The sequence below is a fragment of the Phalacrocorax aristotelis genome, chromosome 12 (assembly GCF_949628215.1).
Source record: "Phalacrocorax aristotelis chromosome 12, bGulAri2.1, whole genome shotgun sequence".
In the NCBI taxonomy this organism is placed as follows: Eukaryota; Metazoa; Chordata; class Aves; order Suliformes; family Phalacrocoracidae; genus Phalacrocorax; species Phalacrocorax aristotelis.
This window is the reverse complement of record NC_134287.1, coordinates 19453165-19478196: the sequence shown is the minus strand read 5'-3', so window position 1 is coordinate 19478196 and position 25032 is coordinate 19453165. Positions and strand designations below refer to the sequence as shown.

The 25032-nt window shown below is 40.0% G+C and overlaps 1 protein-coding gene across 2 annotated transcripts; it reads right to left on the bottom strand.

Annotated features, from left to right (window-relative positions):
- Positions 1–4732: 4732 nt before the first annotated feature.
- Positions 4733–24994, bottom strand: ABRAXAS2 (abraxas 2, BRISC complex subunit). 2 transcript variants are annotated; one of them, XM_075107619.1, is made up of 10 exons: positions 24847–24994; positions 23634–23724; positions 20767–20803; positions 18211–18277; positions 15423–15613; positions 14705–14824; positions 13961–14045; positions 11789–11903; positions 10782–10820; positions 4733–6958 (listed from the first exon to the last, which is right to left on the bottom strand). In XM_075107619.1, exons 1-10 carry the CDS (start codon positions 24916–24918, stop codon positions 6492–6494), a joined length of 1284 nt encoding a protein of 427 aa, XP_074963720.1. In that variant the 5' UTR covers positions 24919–24994; the 3' UTR covers positions 4733–6491. The 2 variants fall into 2 exon arrangements, with proteins under 2 accessions (XP_074963720.1, XP_074963721.1); XM_075107620.1 differs by lacking the exon at positions 10782–10820.
- Positions 24995–25032: the final 38 nt, after the last annotated feature.

The window sequence follows — 25032 nt, the reverse complement described above, 5'->3', positions numbered from 1 at the left end:
TGAGAAAACAGTGCTCATAGGCATCAAATCCACAAGATACTTGTCTCCTAATTCGTGGCCAGCACTGAGGCACAGCTGTACTTGGGAAGTTACCTGCCTTCATACCTCAAGGCATCACAGGTGGAGGACATTGCTTTTGCCCTTCCCTGGTACTAGACTGGAGTCTGAGAAGAGTCACTCTGCTGTTGGTTTGCCCAGGACCAGGAGAAATACCACAGCTGCCCAAGGGCCAGTCCAACCCCACCCCACCCCTCCCCCAAGCGTCTTCACCAGCCATTTATATGGATTTTAATAAAATGAAAGTCCTAAAAAAAGTAAACCAACTATAGCTAACACCAAACATGAGTTATCCTCGGATCTGACAGATTTATGAAGCACTTGCTTAGACAAAATGTACAATTATCTGTGAAGTGTTTGTGCTTCATATTAATTGAATACGAGGCATCCAGACAACCTCACATTGACAGACCCCATGTCAGAGGAGCAAATTCAAACCTCTCCACAGGCTTACTTAAGACAAAAACTAGCTGAATAGCAAGCAGTGCTTTCGGTGCTGCCTTTCAACCAGGAACTCTTGCGGCTCAGACTAGGAAGTTACAGCCACAGCATTTGAGCAATATAATTCTGTTTAATGAACTTCTCCATGACTCTTGAATATTTTATTTAAGAAGGCTCCATTTATGGCTAAAATTAGCTATGCCTTATTAGTACTACAGACCACCAATGATCTCTGATCACAGCTTCAAGGTGGCAGCTGTAGCAGCCTCTCGCTCTTGAAAATGTGTTAGAAATCACAAACTGGCACAAAAAAAAATTTCTTGGAGCAATCCCCATGGTGGAAATAGACCTGTAAGGGAAAACCCGTAGCAGTACTCTTTTCCCTCCTTTGGAAAAAAAAAAAATTGCCCAAAGAAAAATGCTGAACAGGAAGATAGCTCTGGAACAAATTTTTTTAAAAATTACTGCTTATAATGGAAGAATTTCAAAACACCTGTATGCTTAGGCTATTACTGACTCTTGAGGATTTTCAGATTTTTCCTTCCTAACACCTTCTCCAATAAAGTCAGAGGAAATAAATATGTTACACAAATCCACACTAGGGAAATGACCAACTATTCTCTCTGGTGGCAGGTGAATACCACGAGCCCTGGTGCTGGCAGCCACCCAGCACGCCCCGTGCACCACAGGGTCTCAGGAGAGCCAGAGGTAATTAATGCAAAACCCTGCAGCAACCTCCAAGTGCTGCAGAAGCAGCAGCCTCCCTGCCTCGATGGCCTTGAGCTACTTCTGCAGAGCTTGGCAGGCACCCTTTCCACAATAAATCTGGAAAAAGCAGTAAGGTGTCTTCTTTTCACTGGATAATGCCTAGGGAAAAGGCCAAGAGCTGCAAGTTAACATCTTGTTTAAAGGTCAGAAAGAGGAAAAACTACCTTCCTGTGTTTCCACTGACACACAGTCTACTGCAGGATTTGATCCTAACCCACCTGGGTCTGGTAATGGGTGCCAAGAGATGCTGACGTATTGAGATTACAGTCCTCCATGGAGGTGTTCAGCTGACCTGCTCTGGCATCCATCTTCATTTGCAGGACTTGCCCCGGGAAGTTGAACTGCAAGTCTCTCAAAATAAGGTTGAGCTCCTAATGCGCACTTGACTGAGGCTGAAGCAGCTGGAGCTTTTGTAAAGCGAGCTCTCCTGAGCCTCCAAGCTCTCTGCCTTGCAAGCCTGCGGAGTGCAGCATTTGCTCCCTTTGGCAGCATAACGGAGCAGCAGGCTTACCCCCACGACTGCACAAACTGTTGATCCGCCCTGAGGGTGCTTTGCTCTCCAAGGGGATTGGTAAGTACTTCTGGTCATTCCAGACATGCAGTCTGTGTTCAGAAGGATTCAGAGACATCATTAAGGTAAAATGACCACCAGATTTATGGGAAGGGTAGAAGCTTGGCTTTCAAAAAAGAAAAAAAATGCCAGAAAGTGATTTCAACCGAAATCAATTGTGAGGGCAATAAAAGAGCTTGCAAATTTAACAAGGCAACTGCATATGCCCTCTGCTACGGTACACCTGAAGTACAAAGATGCTGCTGGTATGAAGGGGCAAGGACCATCCTTCAGTTCTAGATCTAGGTAGGAAACAAAGGTCTTCCCTGAGAGTCTATGAAAAGACATGGTCATCTTGAAGCACTGGCCTAGACTGGCAGACCTTAGGCACGAGCTACACACCAGACCAGGGGGTTGGGCTGGGCAGGACACCTGTACCAACTGCTGGTTTATCACAGGAAAAGGAGTGAAACCAACGCGGCCAAGTGTCCAGGGCTGATCCATCATCTCCCCCGAACTCCCAGCTGTCATTCTCAACTCAGTAATACCTGAGCATCACAGCCTGGTCACATCTCAGTCAAAATAACACTGAGGTGGTTTTTTTTTTTTTTGCCCTGTTTAGCCCCTCTGTCCCCCATGAACAATGATCAACCCCCCCAAATTTTGTTTGAAGCTGGTAAGTACAGCAGACAGCCCTCTCTGCTTCCACCAGCAGGAATAACACAAACCATTCCCAGTGAGGAATTCACAGCTATTTTTGTTCACAGCAAGGGAATGTCTCCTTTTTTCCTTCTATTAGCAACTGCGGCTGGGATGCTGCTATGCAACAGAAGGTTATTTACAGGTAAGAAAGAGTGAAGAATAAGAAAAACACAGGAGTCAATCTGGAGAAACATTCTTACACTTCGTTAGATGAGGTGTGAAACGCGAAGCAGGTGAGAGCTTTGCGGGACTCCTTTGAAGGTGACAGATGCAAATTTGAGCAATGCAATGTTAGGGTCGCTGTCTGTTCTGACCACAGGCTACGACAGGTGTCCAGGTATTTAGCAGTTTACTAATGAAACTCTGATTAAGCTTGTTTTCTTCCTAAATCTATAAGCTATAGAAGCGAGCAGAGTAAAGGTGTATGTACATCCAAATATACACACATGCATTTGGAAAAGCACAAATAAATGCACATGATAGAGAAATAGTTATGTGAAACCACCGTTATTTTATATGGTAAGAGAAAGCCAGGGGAAGATTCTTCTCAGAGGAAACCAGAGAGACTGACACCTTTCAAGCTGACCTACAGACATAAGCAGCCATGGAAGAACCAAGCAAAGCACGTCTATTATCAAATGGCTTAAAATTAACCTTACAAGCACCTGCGGTACTGGAAAAAAAGCGAAGTGACAGACTGGCAAGTCAAAAAGACAGACAAGCACTGACCAAGCATGAAGGTGTACCCTTTTGCATAAGACAACCCATAGAAGCCACAAGGAAAGCACCAACAACCGGCCCAACAGACGTATCCGATCGCAGAGGCTCGCCTGCCATGCGCCCTCCACGTCTAGAGGATTTCTCCCCCGCAGTAATTGCAAGCAGGGGGCGATGGATACGGCAGAAGATGCTGCTGTCAGTTTGATCTGCAGTAATATTGATTTCTCTAAATGCTGTCTACTCCTGTAATCAAAGGCATTAAGTCTAAATAAAAGGAACAACAGACGGTAAAATGTACTGATCTGATACTAGTGTTACTCTAAGCATGGTCTGAAGCATCTCTTCACTTAGCAGGAAAGCTAATTGGTCTTCGCTTGTTTATCTGGTTTTGCTGCTTCATGTAGCAGCAACAGCTTCTCTTAAGTTTTAACTCTGGGCAGGTCAGAGCCAGCAAGGTGTCCCTGAGTACTTAGGGGATGGTAGGTAAGAACTCAAAACCTGCATAGACATGAGTGCCCAAATTAAAGATGCTCACGCTTCTTTCTGCCAACATGCGCCGTTCCATAAGCAAACAGAAGATTTGGACACTCCCATAGTGTCAATCCTAGCTAATTTCAGAAGTATTTGGCGAAGCTTTCTTTTGTAAGCATATGTGATAGTTCTAACTTATTGAGACTTTCCATATGGTGTGTTCCTGTTCTAGCCATGAACAATTGGGGGTGGGGGGGAGGAATAACAAAGTAAATTTGGAAATAAATGAAACAGCAATTCTAGGTTTCTCACAACAATAAACTGGAAAATACTTCATTGTACCATAGAAACTACAGGATTTTGAACTAGAAGGCACAGACGCCAGTTTTTAGGGGCTTTTCTTCAGTGCTGCCTACCTGTTAGTGAGTGGACATCGCTACAGGTCTTGGTGCTGGGTTTTGTGCTCCTGAAAATAATCAAAAGAAACTCTTCATGAGTCAGACATGGAAACCTGGTGCTTCATGGGTATGAAGCTCTCATTTTCTTATGATTAAAGCTCTTCCCTTAACAGGACTGTAATGAAAACAGTATAGCCCACTCACATGTGTTTTTACCAGAATATTAGCTGAATTAAAAAAAAATTAATAAAAACATATCCGTTGTTCTTATGAGCAAGCAGTTACCATAAGTGAAAGTACCTGCAGATAGGCACAGGTAGAGGACACGATTACATACTTGTTCTACCTCCAATCACCTACATATTATATGTAAAAACAAGCAGAACTCAAGACATTTTTTGTTAGGAAAATATTCCAGAACAAGGATTTTTGTATCAACATAACAGTAAGAACGTGTGGCAGCTATGCAATACGCAAGGTATAGCGCTGCCGCCTCCCCCTGCCATCAAATCCCCCTCTTGGTCCTACAGACAGACTTGCTTTTACACATCAATTTTGAGCTGCATTTCTGTTTTCTGGTGAGTTATTTCACCAATGTGGAACCTGACAAATATTAAAATATAAATTACAGGATTAAATAAGATTTTATTGTCACATTTAACTGCTTTGTCAGAGATGTACATTTTGCAGGTTTCTGTGCGGAGTAAAAATAAAAACGGTAGTTGCCATCTTGTCAATTCTGATTCTGACATACACACAGCTGTACCACCTGAACCACAGGTGCTTGCAGATAGCCAGCGATAACACCAGAGCAAGTCCTCTGTTAAATGGATCGCAACACTCAGAGACAAAATGCATCAAGTTAAGGCTAATGAGAATAATGTCAAACAGTTAAAACAGACCACTAGATGTTCAAAGGTGGAAATGCTCGAGAGAGGAGTGGAGATTTTAACATCTCGTTTCTTCCCAAAGTCACTTTTTGCTTAATTTAGTACAGGAAAGGAGAGGCTAACAAACAGACTTTTGCCTACATATACAATACATACTGAAATTTTATTCTTTTGTAAATCCAATATATCTGAACTTTTAAGCGACTGCTTTGTTCTTCTGGGTGTAACCAAAGAAGTGGTTATTGACACCTCAAAGCAATAAATGCTAAGATAACCTCATCTTAAAAGTCTTCTCATTTACAGATCAGGGATAAAGTCCAATAATACAAACTTTAGTGGCACAATTTCACATATTTTGGGTGACGTTAGCATACAAGCAGTATTTAAATAAGAATAAGTGCATCCAAACATTAAATTCTCTAAATATACCACACTTCATTTATCCCAAACGGTAATTTTCTGATGAGAGCTGTAATTCAAATTAAAATAATAATTTACACATTTCACCCAGAGGAAAAGAGGTAATAAACCCAGGGGACTCTCCAAACAATCTTCTCCTACCCTATTCCCCTATTTATTACAGAAAATAACTCATCTAGAAGCATAAATCCAATATTCAGATGCAAATAAAATGCAAGAAGCAGTCTCTGATGTTTGTAATTTGCAGACTCTAAAGTCCAATCATGATGGGATTTACTACTTCTGTTAGTCATTTACTCCTGTATGTGCACTTCGTATTTATGCTAAAATAACAAATGAGACAATAAATGAGGCTAGTGTGGCATAAAGTCATTGTAAACCCAGCGAAACCAGAATAATTATATTTATGACATTCATTTGGATGATTTACCAGTCACCCCACCCCCAAACCCTTCACAGAAAAAAAAGGCAACCATCATTTTAAGAGATACACACATTCTGCTAGTAAAAAACTTGAAACAAACCCCTTCTCTGTTAAAAGAGCATGCCAATAGAGGAAGGTAGACCACATCTGTTCCAGTCAGGCTTCTCAGAATTATCAAAATTTCTTTGCTTGCAAAGGCCAATTTGGCTTACCATAGAAAGCTATTTTGAAGGCGGCTGATATATTTATTCCCTTTCAAAAATTAAAATTCAAGGCATGATAGTGCAAGAGGTAAGTTTTGATTTGAGAACATTATTTGTAGACTAACTGTGCTTAGTTACTACATCCCAATTTATTGTCTTAAAGAAAATACAGCAACAAAAGCTACAAGATCTCTATAAATTTCATTTTGCCTAAATTTACCAGTACATCCATGAACCTCATCAGTATTAGTACAACTTGATTATCCTAATGATTCCATTATAAAACTTGCAAAATGTATCACAAGGTGAATAAACCATCTAGTGCAAGTCTTCTACATTTTGTGTGCACAGTAATCCTGTGTAGTTCATTTCCTCCAGGTTAAATCCCCAAAATCTCTCTGTAACAATTATGAAAAAACAGTGTCATGTGGATCTTCTTCCCCCCTATCAAATCTGAGAAGTTTGAGTGTTCCTGGAATCACCATCAGGATGTGCTGAAGGTCGTGAATCCCTTGTCTGTGAGTATTCACTGTCAGATGACTCCGTAGGTTCAAGCAAATTTTCGTAATCACTGTCTTCTGATTCATCAACATTGTCACCAACCGCTCTTTGGGAAGATGGCATGGATGCTCCATTACCAGAATATTTCAATCCTGCATTTGTGGAAACATAACTAGAAGAACCTACTGCTTGAGGTCGAGGCATAAACACATTGCTTTCTAGAAGACCATGACCGACAGTACTTTCTTGATTGGTTGCATTAAAATCAGAATACGGAGGGGGAGGATCAGAGACATCTGAATCTTCAAGTGTGCAGCCTTCCACAGCAAATCCAGTGTAGGACATTCGTGGAACAAACATAGGTTCCAAATTATCTGTTGGCATTTGCCTGCTTAAAAATGCTTGCTGCATTCCTACAAAAGCAAAGAACATCGATGTACTTAATGCTTACTTTACAATATGCTTTATGTAATGTAGCTGTAACATTCCACGCTCATCCAGCCCTTAGCTGTTCTCTCTTCTTTCTTTCTGCCTGGTATTATTAGATGCTCGTCCCTGGCATGGCTTTCAAACTCCAGCACTGGATCTTTTTCTCTCAGTCCCCACTACTCATCTTTGTCAATTCCGATTTGCATATTGATGACTATTGGGCACTATCCCTAACGGTCACGTCAAATCTTGCTTATTACTAAATCCTACTCTAAGCTTGACAAAAAATATCTTTCCCTAAATTTAACAGTAAATCCATGAAACTTGCTATTAGCGCAACTTGATTACCCTAATGGTCCCATTTCAAAACCAAAATGCATCAGAAAGCAAATAAACTATATAAGTGCAAGTGTGCTATATTAGTATGTGCACAGTCATCCTGTACGGTTACTTTCCTCCAGTTTAAGTTCCCTAAAAACACAGCTCAGGAAGGTTCCATAACCTGTTGCTCTTTCCACCTAATCTTCCCTCTGTATTTCTCTGTTCCTTCTCACATCAGAAAGTAGCTACGCTAAGGCTCATCGTGCCTGCTCCTCTCCACCTATGTCTTACACAGTACTGAAAGCTTGACTCAATTTTTATCAGACAGTATCAGCTTCCACTGTTGATACTGCAACCTAAAAATCACATCTCTATACTTTCCCTTACAATGCCCCTTGTGCTAGGGGACAAGCTCATGAACACCAGCAAAGAAGTTACCTTGCCTTCTTCCTTCAAATTACTCTTTTAAAAACCTTCCCTCCCAATGCCTGTGATTAGCCTAGCAGGCTGCTGAGACCACTGCGTATCAGGCTCACCTGCAGGCCAAAACACCCATGTGCACACAATACCTCACATTTAGATCACTAACTAGCTAGCTGAGCAAGGATCACCTTTTGAACCTGTGTTTCTATATGCCCAGCACAGTGATCCACATCCAGGGCTCCTGCACTAGTGTGACACTGGTATGCTATGTTCTTCACTGTACCTGGAAGTCAGACACAGTCAATGAAATCTGTTCCCTATGAAAGCCATGCGTAATGGGTAAAGCCACCACTTCCATGTTTTGACTTCTATTTAAGCAATTGTACAGCTAGACAGTTGCTATAAATAAATTTATCCACTAAGGACAGGGCCTGTTTCCAATCCATGTGGTTTTATCAATCAAAGCAAGACCAAAAGCCACTGATATGTCTTGCTTTGAAGGATTTCACAGCATCTCCATGTATCCTAATGAATAGATAGTAACATAAGCACGATGAGGATTAAAAAAAGCCAGCTGAAAACCTGGTTGTAGAATAATTACATCGGTTAACAGTCACATTGGAAAGATGCGCCAGTATAAGCTCCCACAGCTCTGCACCGGAATTATACTCGCATAACAACCTAAATGACGGAATTTAATCAGCACATGCTTATTAAAATTACAGATGGTACTATGCTAGTAATAGCTGCAAGTATAACAGAATATCAGAACAGGAATTTCAAAGTGATCTTAAATAAGATGATTTGGAAAATAATTTGAGGAAGACGTGCATGGGAATAATGAACTGCACGAACTGCAACATGAGGAACAGTTACATCCTTCTGCAGAAAAGAAACACAATTTATAGTTTACACACATCAACAGTAAACATCAACATGCACCTAGTGTTGATAACACTGTTGAGAAACAGGTAAGTATTATTTCAGTATGTACTGGAAAACAATATCTAATTTTGAACACCACAGTTTAAGAAATGGCAAAAAATGAAGAAACTCTACAAAAGAAAAGGACTCATTAGAGGTCTGGATATCATGACCTAAGAGGAAAGACTGCAATAACCGGGATACTTAGGTAAGACTGAGGGAAGTTTCAGTCTTCAAATATACATAAGAGGCTGCTGGGGAAAGGTAAGCAGAAGGCAGCTTAATTTAAGAGTAGTATATATTAGATATGAGGAAAAAATTCCTTGCAGGAAGGTTTGTTAAGCACTGGGAGAGACTTAAGTTTTTGAGTGGTTTCTAACTGGTTATTAATCTCCAAACATCTGTCAGAACTGACACCAGGATATGTAAAGCTGCCTTGCAGCTAGGCAATAGACAAAATGGTATCCACTCTACTTACTGTAACACCATACATCTGGAAAAAAGCATAAAAATTGAGGCTGAGGAGTTCCTTTAATCAAGTCAATGAGATATGTTTTCAGTAATAAGAAGAGCATATTCCCTCAGGTGACTACATAACAGCCCTCCATTTTTGGTCCCCAGTACGAGAACTACTGCGGGAGATTTCCTGGCATCTGGGAAGCACACCGATCTCACTATACCCTACAACATGCTTCTACATGTACCAAATTATTACATCGATCTGGCAAAAAAACTCAACTGACTCGTATGCTAGAGTGTTAAAGTCATAACCTGTTAACCAAAAATTTGTAGGAACAACAAGCTTTCACACAATGCTACTGCAGGAATTTGAATCAAATGCTCCCTTTTCCTCCACCTCAGAGAATGATTAACTGGAACATTTAACTCACTAAACCCAAGGAAATTCTCCCGATATTGAGAAGGTGAGAGAACAGAAGGCCAGCTTCAGTATTTAGCTACTCACATCTAAAAATATTGCAGAGATACAAGCTGTGTGTTTTCTTATTTCAGCCCTCTCACATGATTATCTGCTCTGGCATAAATTTTCAGTCCAGCATTTGCATCTCACTGGTGGTATCTACAGGCTAGCACCGACTGCTCTTCCTCCTCCTCCCCCATATTTTGCCATATGGGCTGGGATCAGCTCCAGTCACACTAAATACCCATCTCCACTTCTCACTAGCGTGCATAGTATCAGCTCCCTGGCTGTTTCATCTAGAGCCAAGCAGGAAACAGTGGTGACTCATGCCATTTCCATCTTTCAAATGGTCTGTGGCCGATACTGGATCTTTACCTTATCTTTGAGGTTCAGAGGAGGAAGAACCTGGGCTGACAGATCAAATTTTGCTCTAAAATGCGTGTATGATAACAGTACCTTGCTGCCTGGAGAAAATAAAAATATCCAGTCACAGCAGCAGAGGGGCCTATTGCACAGTTTAGGGTGTTAACTCATCTAAACCATCTTTTAGTCTCCTACACAGCTTCAGATAGCAAGATATATACAAATAATAAAAGCTTGCAGCTAAAGTTACAAAATTTCCTTATTTGCTTATCATTTCAAAACATGGGAAAGTGTTTGCTGAAATATGTAATTTGCTTATGAATTTTTTCTTTATATATTGCTTCCCCTTTGGCTATTCTCTGCTCCTACTCTCTTCCTTCAGTCTTCCCTTATGCACACACATTAAATTAGATCAGCAATATCTCCCTGGAAAGGTCCGGGTTCTTCGAAAAACCTATCTACTGCTAATCAAAAGACTCCTGAAGCCACATTCCATTTTTAGGAAGGAGGGACAGCGTGGCAACCAGCCAAGTATGCTCACACAGTAGGTTTCACTGATTCAGAAAATTATGGAGCAGCACAAAAACCCATGAACACACACCTATTACTGCCTTTCCCTACCAGTCCTAAATTCAGGCTACGAAAACTTGTATTATTAATACAGAATGCAGAACCGACCCTAATAAAAACATGGATTTTTAATGGGACTTATTTGCACCATGGAAACTGAAACCCAATCAACTTTATACTGATATCAGTCTTCAAAACACAGCAGAAGTGTAATTTCTGCATTCAGAGCTCCACTAGAAAGAGGAGACCATCATGCTTATATTGCCTTGAATAAATCAAAGAATTACCTGATTCAGCTTCCAGCAAAAATGAATCCTCCCAACACTCTGTGGAAGGACAATATTTCAGTAGCTTCATGGAATTAAAACGAATACAGATTGAAATTCATATCACTGACGACATGGTACTTCAAATAGGTAGGCAAATTCCAACAATATTCTGCATTTAAATGGTTTCTTCTACTTTCTCACTGAATGTAAGAATGACTTCAAAACAGACTTTTGGGAAGACTTAGTTCAATGTTGAAAAGTAGTACTTCAATGCTAATTGTGTTCACCACTAAGTCAGCAAATAATGCAAAAAATGCTGACTAAATTAGGTTTCAGTAACTATGAAGGGGAAGAGAAGGATAAAAACGTAGAAGTCTCCTCTAAATCACTGGTGAAAAACCTGATACATCCACTAAAAGCTACAAAGTCAGAACTCAACACTTCAGGTGATCTACAGCGATGTTCTTCACTTAAGCACTCATTTTCTTTCACCCAGTTTGTCTGGTGTCCAGTCATATAACCGACCTCTAACTTAACTGGTGCTGGGCTTGTATTTGGGAAGTGGGAAAGGGAATAAAGATTTTTTTAAAAAATCACTAATAGCTACTGGCTTGTAAACATAGTACCCTGTTTCTATGTAATAGTTCAAACAGAATCTCTCCAGTGTTTAGATTTGCTTTTTCCATTCCTGGCTTTGATCCACTTTTCCTTTCCTACAACCAATCTTTTCCCATGTTATTTCCAGAACTGACTTTCTCGTTCTTTCTCTACAGCTTTGTCTGTCTCTCTCTGTCTCCCCATCTTTTAAGTTTATTAACACTGGATGACTCCTACAGAAAAAACTGCAGTATACATACTTTCACAGTTCAGGTATCATTCAATGTAAATCCATTATATACCCTTCCCAATGTGATTTTCTTTCTTTTGCTATGAGCTATCAGCAATACAACTCAAAACAGTTCTACAAAATGTTTTGTCCTCACAGCACCTGCTTCTGAAATAAAAAAAATTAAAAGGCGACTTACTTATTTCTTGTTCTTTTTCATTCTTCTTTTGTGCGATTTGCCTTTTTAACTTGTTTACATCAGCTTGAAAAGATTCAACAACACGTTCACTTTTTTCTACATCTATACACACTGCCTAGGAGAAAAACGTAAGATATGCTAAGGTTTTGCAAAAATACACGAAAAGCTTTCATAACAACATTAATACAGCTGCTACCAGACAAGAAGCCATTAGAAGCACAAAACTAAGAGCAGGAGTTAAGGATATCAGACCATAATATTCAGCCTGAAGATCTTTTTCTTTACTGGCTGTTGCCAATTCCCCACTGCTGCATGATAGGAAAAGCATTTCCAAATAAATCATCATTACAGGATGATTCATAATAGGATCCAAAGTTAGTTCTTCCTACTTGGTGGAAGAGACTTTTTTTTTTAAATACGCTGTTGTTAGGTCAGTAATGATACTATAGTAGCATGATTTTAAAATGTAGCATAAAGGTGCATATTTTTTGTACCAGACCAAATTTGAATTGCAGTATGAAACAGTTGAGTCAAGAGACAACTGTCCCAGGCTGATCTCCTAACTAATACCTCAGTTAAATAAAAAAGATACAGATTTTTCAACAAGATTTCCCTATACTGGTTAGAAAATAAATGGGAAATTTTCATAGAAGGATCTAAGTTTAAAGACCAGTTCCGGATAATATTGATTTCTTTTTAAATCCAAACAGGTTATACTGGATATTGATTACTTCTTCAGAAATTAAGTGTTGGTCATTATCATTAAACATGATCAGTTTTGAAGAGCATACAACTCAAAGTACTGGTGAGTCTTAGACAGTAAGTCACTAGCCATTTACTGTTTCTTCTCCAGAAATTTACTATTAGTGATATTACTTATAGAGTTGAAAAGCATTAGATATATAATAGAAAGCATAGTTAATTTTCAGAAGTTTATCAAGTTTAAACCCTCCCCTCCCAAGTAATTGGTGAATAATGCAAATACATGTCTCAGCTGCTTTGCCAGAAAACTTATTTCCAGTCCTGTAACATTCTCTGTGAAACAGTTGCTTTAAAGACAGAAGTTCCTCAAGTTAGCCTACACCTAAGTTACTTTTAAGCTCTGTAAACAATGTACGGCAGCATGATGGTGAAATACAAAGTCATCGTTTTAACAGGTAGGAAGGCAACTCCCTGATGATGTTACATTTTCCATTTTTCCAGACACCAATTCAAACAACAACAAGAGCACAAAAGGATATGCGCACTCTTGGCAAAAACAGCATTACAGAGTAATACCATTAGCTAATGGGATAGACCTCTGAAAATAATATTTCATGTCTCCCAAAGCTGGCATGAAAGCTGTCTGCCTTCTCGTTGCGAGTTACCCACCTTACAAGGCAGGTTAGAGAGTAGCAACCTCCACTGAGAAATAGTTCTCCTGTGCAAGCAGGGTCAGGGGATGGTTGGAGGGATTCCTGCCTTGTTCCCTACTGGGTGTGCCAACCAGCAAAGCTAAGCTGGAGCAGAGACCCAAGTCCCTCCAGGGCAGATGTAAGGGGAAAGCCTGGAAATAAGCTGTGACTACCACACAATTAGCAGATGTGTGTGCTCCTGAGGCAGCACAGCCACGCTGCTCTTCACATAGGACAAGCTGTGAATTGACAAGCTTCCATTTAGTAGATCTGACACTCAAGGCACTTTCAGATGCTTTGCCACATTTGGAACAGGATTCACTTGTGCTCTACACAAAACATTCACAAGTTTTAACTAACAGATGGAGCTCTTTGCTGCATGCTACATACCAAGAGCCAGGAGTCATTTTTAAACGCACACAGGCAAGCGTTTAAACCTGTGCAAATCCCTACAACCTTCAGCAAGGCTTTCTTCAACACAGACTCTTAAAAATAGCTAACATCTCCCAGAAATCATTACGCATTAAATAATTCTTATTTTTAAAAGAGAAAGAATTTATAATATTCATATCAACCACTTTTACAGCAGCCACTGCAAATGCACGCATTAAATAGAAACTGACACATTTAGTTATTAAAGTCAGACTTATTTTCCTACAGTTCATGATAAATTGTTTATGAGCTCTAAAACTCTCCACCTTCTCCACTCCTAGTTTAACTATCGGACAAACAAAAGATGCCACATGCATACTGGCCAATATAAAGTAAAGGAAGTTACCTGTACTTTTTCCTGAAGCGCGTTATAAACCTGATATATAGCCCTGATGTCCTTCATCACTCCATCTTTGTCAAAAAAATCAGTACTAAAAAAAAGCAGATATCATTAGTTAGAAAAGACAACATAAGTTTCTAGCTCAGGCTCTTTGAATTGTTATTAAGCAGTCTACTGCTACGTTTCTAAAATGTATTTTATTTTATATTGCTAAAAACATACCATATTCTCAAGAACCAAAATTCGGACAGCAGCATGTTCCATACCAAAATTCTTTTTGGAACAATAAAGTCCCATTTGAATGAGAGTAAACTTATGCAGAAATCTTTAAGCTTGTATAATTTCACCATTAACAGTCAGGAGAGCTACTTTGCATTTACAGCATTTATTTAAAATTCCTTAAGGAAAACAACAAGACTTCAACACTTCCAAGTCAGAGTTCAAGTTTTAAATCAAGCTTGCACAAAGAATTCCTTGGAGGGCGGGGGTGGAAATCATGTAAGAAACTTCCAGCCAGAAGGCCCACAGCACTGATCGGCCATACCAACTCTGCATTTCTGATTAGTGCACCAAGTGCCCTTTGTTCTTCTAAAAGATTCAGTTCCAAGCAGGAAAAAAACACACAGAACTGACCATTCTCCTCCAGAACTAGTTTTTTGCTGCTTGAAATGCATATTTGTAGTATTCTTTGGAAGGTACATAATGGAGAGCGTGATGACTGTACTTCATTTGCAAAGGAAAAATCCTTACCCGTGTTCCTTAATAACTTTGGCATAATTCTGAGAAGTATTTGGCACTGAAGAAACTTTGTATTCCTGTTGACTAGTGTTGCCTAGATTAGGAATATTGAGTGACACCCTTTGATTATACCTGCAGAGAAAGTTTAGAAAGACTTAGTTCATATTCAAGAGATCATTTACAATAGCCTTGATATTATCGCATCTCACTGATGATCACAACTCATCTAATTTTAAGGCTTCTGCATTAGGTTTATTACAAAAGCTGCTAAATATTAGAAGCTGTGTTCAAAATAAAAGCATGATCAAAAACTCCCTTGAGACGGACCTACCTCCATACTTCTTAGAACCTTTTAATTGTACATTCAAACTACCACAGTTACAAGACAGGTGAAGCTATGTTCAGGTCTATTGGAAGAAACATGGTACTGACGGCTGATTTCTCTTAATTTTTTTTGTTGTTTTTTGTCTAAAGATTTAAAGACTAAAAAAACTTTTGCTCACCCTAAAACTTTAATTTATAAATTACTTGCAGAGATAAAAAGAAAAGCTGTCACCACTAACAGTTGTCCACCAAGACATCATTTGACAAACACAAAGCCAAACCGTGATTGACAAACATAATTACACAAACTACATGTAATTGTACAAACTTCAAAATAGTTTAAAGACTAGCAATAAGAAGCAGAAGAAAAAGAATGAGGATTGGCTCATATACAGAGATTGCTTACCTTCGGTTTGGTCTAAAAAGCACATATTCTAAAGCATGTGTTGAGTTATTTGCAGTGGAAATGAAGCTGAAGAGAAGGAAGACAAGATCAGGCACTCCAAGAATGTGTGTCAGCTGTTTATGAATGATGTGCTCTCTATATGACATTTGCTGCTGAGTGTTTCTCCTAAATCTGTACCATCCAATAACGTTCTGTAATCAAAGTACATCAGGAAAAAAAGAACCAATTATTAACGGAGAGATACAGATTTACCTTCTTATATAATAAAGCTGTTAAAACTGCGGTATCACGTGAATTAGCCAACAGCTTTATTACAACAAAAGCAGACTGAATTACTAAAGGCTTGCACCTATTAAATAAACCAAAACAAGTGACATCTTGTTACAACTATTAATTGCTCAACCTTACTGTGCTACGAACACCCATGGGTCCTCTGTGCCATTCAAGATCCCACTTCCGATATATTTCAATTGTTTAATTTTAGCAACAAACCATGGAGAGCATCTTCCAATCATTAGACTTGAGCTGTTTTCAAACAGAGCAGGTGTGGGTTTTCTTTAGCCTAAATATTTCAACTGCCTATTCGCTTGTGTTGATTTGTAAGACGCTTCCAGTGCTTCACAAACATATTTGCAAATTCATGTCTGTTCATGAGACATATGGGACGAATCTGCTGTGTACGACAATAAAATCATCTCATTGTGTACTGAACTGTGAAAGATTTGTATGCACATCAGATAAGACCCATTCTAATTCAATGATTATTTTGAATACAACATGCATTAAACTCCTTTACTTCATGTAAATGAACATTTAATTTCAGAGATTCATGAAAAAGAGCACATCATTAACAATTTGGTTTAGGAAGAGTCCCAGGAATAGGCACTATCACGTAGTTATGCATTAAGACTGCATGTATACATTCAGTGGAATAGAGCAGGTTCTACATATTAAACAATACACCTCCTATGTTAAATAAAATTGGAAGCAGTGTTTCACTTTTTCTAGTAAATCTGTACAATTATTTAATCTGAATGTAATAAATTGCGCTCAGTTTGCTAAGAAAAGAGAATCCAAGACTGTCTTCGTTCCCAGACAGCAGTATTTCCTTTTTTTTTTTTGACATGATGACAATTAATGTCATTAAATCTGTGTTGCTTTATTCACACAACACTTGCAAGTTTTAATTTCTCCAGTTTTGCCTGCCTTCTCACCCCAGATAATGCATCTTGCCAGAGTCTCTCTGCAAGGTAAGTCCTAACAAAATAAAATTCAACTGAAAACTAGTGGGACATAAACATTTTTAATTATGTTTTTTGCCTTGTCTCCTGAAGGGGAACTTAATACGCTCTGTAGTGTTCTAGAGTAGAGTCACGGGGTTTCAGAATTCAGGATCTGAGACTGGAAACTCACTCCATCAGCATAAAGATGTACATGTTTGTATGTGTAAATATACACACAAAGCACCTATGTACTCAGCATAAATAGAGTAGTATACACAGAGTTTATTCTGAGGGCATTTGCTGGAAGAAACACACAAGAACAAAAGCATTACAATCATCAGTGTTGCTGAAGTTGCACAGATTTAGGACTTGCTTCCCTGAAGATCCCTCCTCAGCGAAAGCCTTGTCTGTAAGCAAAAGCCCACAGTTCAGGTGGGTAAGGTGAACACAAAGTAAAGACTGCAAATTCAATTAGCAATTGAGCAACTGTCACGTGCGCTTTGCATAACGATAATCAATTTACACAGGAGGCACTCTCACTCAGGCTAGTCAAAGTTACACTCGAGTCACCTGTAGAGGACAGAAATCCAGAAAGCCCAACAGGTCTTGACAGTCAGCTTTGCTACTGGTGAAAGGCCACCAGCAGTGCTACAAGCAGCTGGAACGACACGGCTATGCTGCTGCTTTATAAAAATAAGTCAAACAAGAAAAGAGGTCTTGTTTTAACCACCCCTACCTTGTACTAGCTCTGGCACTAACGAGACCTCGTGAGCCATATTCATGTACTAGTGATGCTTTCCTGCTAGGTCCAACACGGTCCACAGTTGCCACAAATTAAACTGTGCAAGTCAGTCGTCATTTTTTTTTTGCCAGGGCAAGCTGACTGGCGGATTCAGTTCACTGCATAAGGAACCAAGCCTTCAGCTCTGCTCTTTGATGGATCAGTTCATGCCAAATTCTGAACCAATTATTCGATAATTCCAAGCATGGAATGAGATGCAACATTGGAAAGAGGTTTGACTCTTCTCTAAATAACTACTATAATTTAATATTCTTAATACTAGTTGTGCTACTAACAACAGAGGCATGACGTAAAGCTATGACATCTGACATAACTGAGAGCCATTTTTCCAGTTTAAAACTGACAGTGCAAAAGTTTCAGTTACAAGGCTATATTATTACAACTCTCTTAAATGAACTCTTTAGAAGAGATTTTCAGGTCAGCTACATTCTTGTTGGTTTCAGCAGCAGAGTACACAATCATTATGCCACATGTTTAGCGCAGAAATTTGAGTGGGTTAATAATAGTCCTTCACTTTTGGAGACCCAAATTTAAATCCTTTGCATTTCTTCAGGGAATTTAGACATTGCCCCCAATTTAACCTAAGTGCCACAAATCCACCAATTTCTGTACAGGATAAGCCTTGGGTCAAAACAAACCATCATATTTGTGAATGAAAAATATTTCTTCCAGTTGACTACCTTTCCTTGTTTGTTTCCCAAAACTGTTCTTTCTAATTAGAGGCTCTAATAACTAGACCAGGAGAAAAAGATAGAAAACTTACTTTTCTTCGGTCTTTAAGAATCCTGTCCAAACTTTCCTCGTTAACCTTGCCTGCATAGTCATAAAAGCTTGAACCAAAAAGGAAGAGAGAAAGGTAGGTACATAATTTACAAACATACATTATACATAAAGTATATAATTCATACTTTGAGTGTTCTTCAAATAGATGGAACTGTATACATTACAAAGCAACTTCTATAGTTTTACCTTTATCAACATAGGTCAGTATCCACAACACCTACTTAAGATATCCAACTCGGGTGCTATGTGGAGCACAGAAGCCTAGGTTGACTGCACAGCTAATAGACATATGCAGTTGCTCAGAGGAAGATGCAGAGCATTTAAATTTTATGCATAAGACTAGCTGGTGTGAAAACTCTAGCCCCTTTTAAACCACCAGTAATGAAATACAAGATGCCTGTAATTATTTGTTTTAAAGCGCTTTCATTGCACACATTAGTTTGATGCCTAGTATTTCACTGCCAGGCCTTACAACAAGGGGTACATACAGAAGTGGACTGTATAATTTTATTTTGGCCAGCATTCTGTAAAACCCTGCTTTGATAATACGAGGCCTACCTGCCAAAGAAGAAAGGAAAGCAGCGTCATTTTACATGCAACTATAAATCAATTTCTCAAGCTCCAGTCCTGCAATTAGACTCACATGACTGGACCCTTGAAGCCAAAACAGTTATATTGAGGTTAGCAAGAATCCAAAGTATCATGGTCTTTCCATATGGCTCTGCTTATAGAAGCGAGGCCCAAACCCTGACAAGTATTCTGAGTATATGACAGATTTAAGAATTTATAAATCTATCTACACAGACAGGTTTATAAATTCAAGTAGATCACACTTCATGATAAAAAGAGAAACATTTGAAAATAGATTCCTCCTTGACTTACCTGCCAAGTCCTTAGTCTCTTTCAAGAGCTGATATCACTAACACCTAAAGCAGTGCAGGAAAACACTCTGTTTTAGAGGTCTATGATCTCGACTCTTGTGTGTGGAGTTAAAAAAAAAAAAAACCATGACAGAAAATCCTGAGCTCAGTACTTGGCTGGTAAGTAAGGGTGGAAATAAAATTTCTTTCAAGATGCAAGTTATTACGGATATTAAAGACTACAGCTAATTTGAGATACTACATAATATTTGCATAATCTTTTCAACTAATGTTCACAATATTTATATATTCTGGTAAGTAGCAGATATCCAATTCTTTCTCTTTCTATGCTTTGTAAGAATAATTCTCTTACAGGATTAACAACTAGTATGTAATGAAACACCTTCATTTGAAACCTGCACAGACAGAGAAACCAGTCCTTTTAAAATCCTTGCTTCTTATTCAGTTCCCACTGAATCCCATGAGTGATAGGCCTCCACAGGCTGGCTACACTTAAGTCAAAAGAATAAGGTAGAATGCCCCAAAATCAGCATCTGCTACAACTAACGGAACAGAGAAACCAACAGCATGCTCTGGTACCAATAAAGGCTAGATGAGCCGTGTGAGTTTCTCCTGTGCTCTCAAGTAAATAAATTAATTGGTTTTATTGGACAGAAAGCATGCAGTGAAATACAGACTTCTTCCCCTTCCTCCAGCAGCTCAGTTACTAACATCCAATTTCTTGACTGGGGAGAAGCAGCCAACGTGATTGGTTTTGATATGTACTGCACAAAGCCTGACTGGGAATCAGAAAGAGTCTACTAGACACTGGGATATTATCTTGATGCATAGAGTCTCTAGCATTTAAATCACTGGGTTAAGAGTACCCTCTCTGTAATTATCAGACAGCAAATGATAGCAGCTTTTCTCTCTAATGAAACTAATGTCAATCATAATATCTAAGGTATTGTGTCTTTTTAATTGGCTGGAAATCTCTAAACAAAGACAAGAGGAGATTAATTGGGAATTCCTTCTAAAAAGAATTTCTAGACAGCAAGTTAGAAGCCGCCACTGTGTAACAAATGAAGACTACAGAGAAAAGCTACACAGAAACAGATGAAAGCTGCTAAACAGAATATATTAGACCTATATTTAATTTAATTTCTGGAATACAGGAGATCAGAAGGCTGATCAGAACTAGTAAGCCAAAAGTTTCAGAACAATTAGTTGGTACAAATCAGTACAAGTAACAACAAAACAACTTAATAACCCAGCAAGTTACTATGGTCAGGGCACACAAGGTGTCCTGTAACCCACCAGGTCCAAGCAGAGCTAACCTAAGACCACAATGTTTTGATGTTCATCCTAATTATCGGGGTGATATGATTTGGTCTGACTGCTATCCCACCTCCACTACATGAGGTGCAAATTCAAAGAGATAGAGAAATAAGCCTAGCTACCTCGGCACCCTTTCTAACCTAAGGGAAGCGCTACTGAAACTGTAAACTCATACTTCCATTGTCATGCTGGTGCCGTTTATGCATATTCCTTTAAATATCATCGGATGAGCAAACAAGGCAAACATTGTAGGTGCGTGTGAAATGCTAATATATTTCAGTGTGCTACCTATTTTTACATTCTGCAGCCAACACAGGAAGACAGTAGAAAACGCTTACCTAAAGAGTTTTGAACAAGGCTCATGGTTATGGATTTCTGTAACAAACAAACAGAGAGAAACACATGTCCAACTGCTCAAGGTAAAAAGAAATTACAGCAGCATATCTTGCATGAACTTTCCACATCACAGCTACTGAGCAAATAAACATTTGTGTCAGACCACACACTGCCCTTAGTGTCCCAACAACACTTGATGACACAGCACCATACCCAGAAAACTACCTTCTCCTTCCAATCTGCCATTTTACAGAGGAAATATTTTAACAATAAGACATACACTTGCTCACATACACAAAGACATATCTGAGCCTCAGATACACACTTCTGATAGTATTTAACCAGGTAAGGCAAATAGAACCTATGATGAGAAAAGGGGTTAAACACCGCTCACAAATGATTAGCTGCAATTTATAATTCTTACATATAGTATTAAGTCACAGCATTTTTTTTTCATTGAAGAGGTTGTAATAAATGCTAAGATGCTTATTTAAGCAGTGAAGGTTGTAACATGTCAGTAATCTTGGAGAAGAGTGAGAAAAGAGCAAGAATCCAATCCGCATTCTCTCTCTAACACCAAATACGACTTACTTTTTTCTGGCATTTAGTACTTCTGACTTTTTACCAAACACAGCTTATGATTTATTTACATTATTATACCTTGATCACATAACTTTTGACTGAAACTGTATTTTCTCAACCAAACAGCACTTCTACAGCAATACTATTTCAAGCTCCTACATCAGAACCCCGCTGGAGTATTCAGCAGTAACTTTGTTTAGACTCTTCCTTCCTGGAGAGTGACTCACCACCTGCTGTTCTGAAAGTCACAGGCTGCTCATGGCTGCAATCTCAGCAGTCAGAATCTGATCACAATTCCCAAGAACAACAGACTACACGCATTAGCATCTCAGCATATTTAGCCGCTAGCAAAACAAGACTCTGAACACCCATGGCAGATGTACCGCCTGAGAAACCGTACATTTTCACAGGCAAGAACACCTCATGATGCTGCTGTTACAGTTACTGACTGACTTCATTTGGAATTGTTTAAAAGTGCATCAACACCATATTTTTACACTGGCATACAGGAACCTGTGGAAACGATTTGCTCAAAGTCAGCAAGTTTAATTATTGCAGCTTAGACCAACTCCTTCCAGCAAATATATTGATTACAACTACTGAGAATACATACTTGATTCTTGAGTTATTACATTTCTACATAGACCTTGCCTGTTGAAAAACAGGAAGCAACACGCCTATTGCTCAGAATGCGTGAAGCAGCCATCATTCTAAATCTGAGTTTTACACATTGACTTATTTTGTCTATCTGTATGTATTCTATATACACACATATATACTCAAACACCACCACTAAGCTTTGAGACAGCAGACATGCAGGAGTGTTAAAACTCACCTGCGACAACTGTGCCACAAAACTGTCAATCTCAGTTCACAAGTTGAACTGGGAGTTGGAGAGCTAAAGTTGATGAATAAATATTGCAGTAAAGATTTGGTAAACAAAAAAACATACAGAAGATCTCCAGGGGCAGTTAATTTCCCTTTTCAGAAATAACTGTAACCAGGAATGTGACAAAAGAGTTATCTAAAAACTGAATAATTTTTAACACTGCAAACACTTGGTTTGTGAAACCACACTGCAGCTGCAGTTGGTGACATTACTGTATTACACAGTCAACAATAACTAAGGTCAGTTACCACTGACCAGTCACACCTAGCTTTGTCTGACCAGACATAGCTATCAGCTGCCTTCCTTTACACAATACTTTGATAGTGATTATACACACAAAAAAACCTATGCCTTGATTTTTTGTAATTTAGTCATTTAATTACAATTAATTAATTGAGCATGTCACACATCCAATTTATCACACATATTTCCTTAGGAATAACTGGAACAGGAAACTACTTAACCTCCTGGATTCTTGTATACACAGCCATCACTACTTCCAGGTGGCAAGTATCTTGAGATGTAACACAATACAGTACACGCTTTCACAGTTCATTAGCTCTGTATCAGAATAACATTTGAAAGTCAATCACAAGATATTTGTGTATTAGCTAAGCTTTAGGCAGACCCTGTTACATTATCTGGAATCAGATCCACAAAGCCAGGTACGTACACATTCAAGTTTTGAAAGAAGGTTTAGATGTCTTTTAACATCAGGTTATACGTAAATAAAACAAAACAGGCATTTTCTTTCAGAGGGCTGCTATTTTCTATAAACCATGCCACTGCGTCAAACTCATGAATAAAAATATCTTCTTCAACCACCAACACTTAACAGCAAGTCCTTAGATCTTCTTTCACTTTTCATAACAACAACAAATCAGCTGTACAGCCCTTGTGCTTATCAATAAATTATTTGCCAAGGAATATTTGTCAAACCTTGCTGTGACAGTTTATTATGTCATCAAGTACCATCCATCCATCCATCCAAACCCCCTACTGGAAATCTGCCCGCTTTCAGCATTAGTAAATCAAGCAATGCATTCATTTTATTTTGAGCACATGCTTGTTTTTAGGCAACCATATCAGGCAGGAAACTCCCTTCAGGACCAAAAGCCAAATAAAGAATTCCTCCATCATGAAATGCAGATAAACGTCTTCAATGAACAATCTTTCTTCCACAAAAGGAGATGCATAAAAACCCCATATCTAGCAAAGGACTGTTTCCTTTCCTCACATCTCAACCAGTAACACACAAATACTGTAGCAAATTCAATTCTGAAAGACTAGAACATCTTGTGCTGGTTTCACAAGTGAAGTAATTCCTGCTGAACTGTTGTACTGGAAACTGAAAAACTGAACAATGCATTTAGAATTTCTCAAAGTTCTATTACTTACCAATCACTTGTAGAAATTCAGTGTTGCTGATCTGTGAATCACTAATACTAAAGGTCTCTTCTTGTCTCACCTCTCCTAGCAGAAATCCTTCCTACAATTCCAAGGAAAAAAAAAAAAAAAAGACTAAAAATAGAAAAAACCCTGCTATACAGACATTTATTGTAACTTACATAACATTAAATGGAAAAATTAAAACAAAAATTTAGGTTGAAAGGCATATCTGAGCTGCAGTAGGTATAACCTATACTTTGGTTTACGAAGACTGACCTTCTGACTTACCAACATCCATTTACAACACTACAGGAGGTTGTCCAAAAATCATGTTTTACTGAAACCTTCTGTAGGTAACATGCCACTTGATGCAAGGCAAACAGGGATTACACAAAGCAGCAGCCCCAGCTACACAGGCAGGGGGCGGATGAGGAGGAGGAGGCCTGAGCGTGGTGCACCGCACCACTGTTGTGCTGTTCCTGCAAAGCCGAGGGGAAGCAGAGTTTCCATCTGCAGAGGGTTACTCAAATTTACATATGGAGACTGGGCTGGACCTTGACCAATATCAGGGATCACAAAACTCAGGAGGTAACTTCAAATCATATTTTATACTCCATCTCCGCCCAAAATAAGGGGAATAGGTGGAAATCAAGAGCTTTTGGCGTAAGCACTGAAAGAGCGGTGCACCGTTTCCCAATGCGGAGACGAGGGAGCAGTCTCAGCCTAGAAGTTTGAGGGATTTAGAAACACCCCGGCTCTGCACCGTAACCAGGACCAGTCGCCGGCGCCGAAAAGACAGCGCTACTGCCACACGCACGCAAACACACGCAGCTTTCACACAGGCGCATTCTCTGCCTGGAGCCGGTTCCCTACGGGGTGGGAGCCCCGCACCCGCGGGGTGCAGCCCATGGGCCACGTCCCCCCCCCGTCCCCCTCGGCCCGCCCCAGGCGCGCAGGGAGGCCGGCGGCCCGGCCAGCAGCGGGGCCCAGCGGGTCTGCAAGTCACCCCCCGTCCCTGGGCCGGGGCCCGGCGGCACCCCGCGGCCACCCCCACCGGCGAGGGGCACCCCCGTGCCAGCGGCAGGAGCCGAGTGGGGCTGCCGCCGCCCGCTGCCACCCCCGGCCAGGGCCCCACCGGCGGCGGCCCGGGGAGGGAAGCGAGCCCCGGAGCCCCAGAGGCGGCCCCGCCCCGCCGTGCCCGCCCGCAGCCGCGGGCACCTACGTGGTCGGCGCTGCTGTTGGCGCTGTAGTAGCAGACGGAACTGAAGGTGTAGCCCGAGATGGAGGCCGCCATGATGAAGACCACCACCGCCGCCGCCGCCGCGCCCACAATGCACCGCGCGCGCCCGCCCGCCCACTTCCGGCCGCGCCTCGGGAGGGCTGATGGGAAATGTAGTCCCGTTCCACG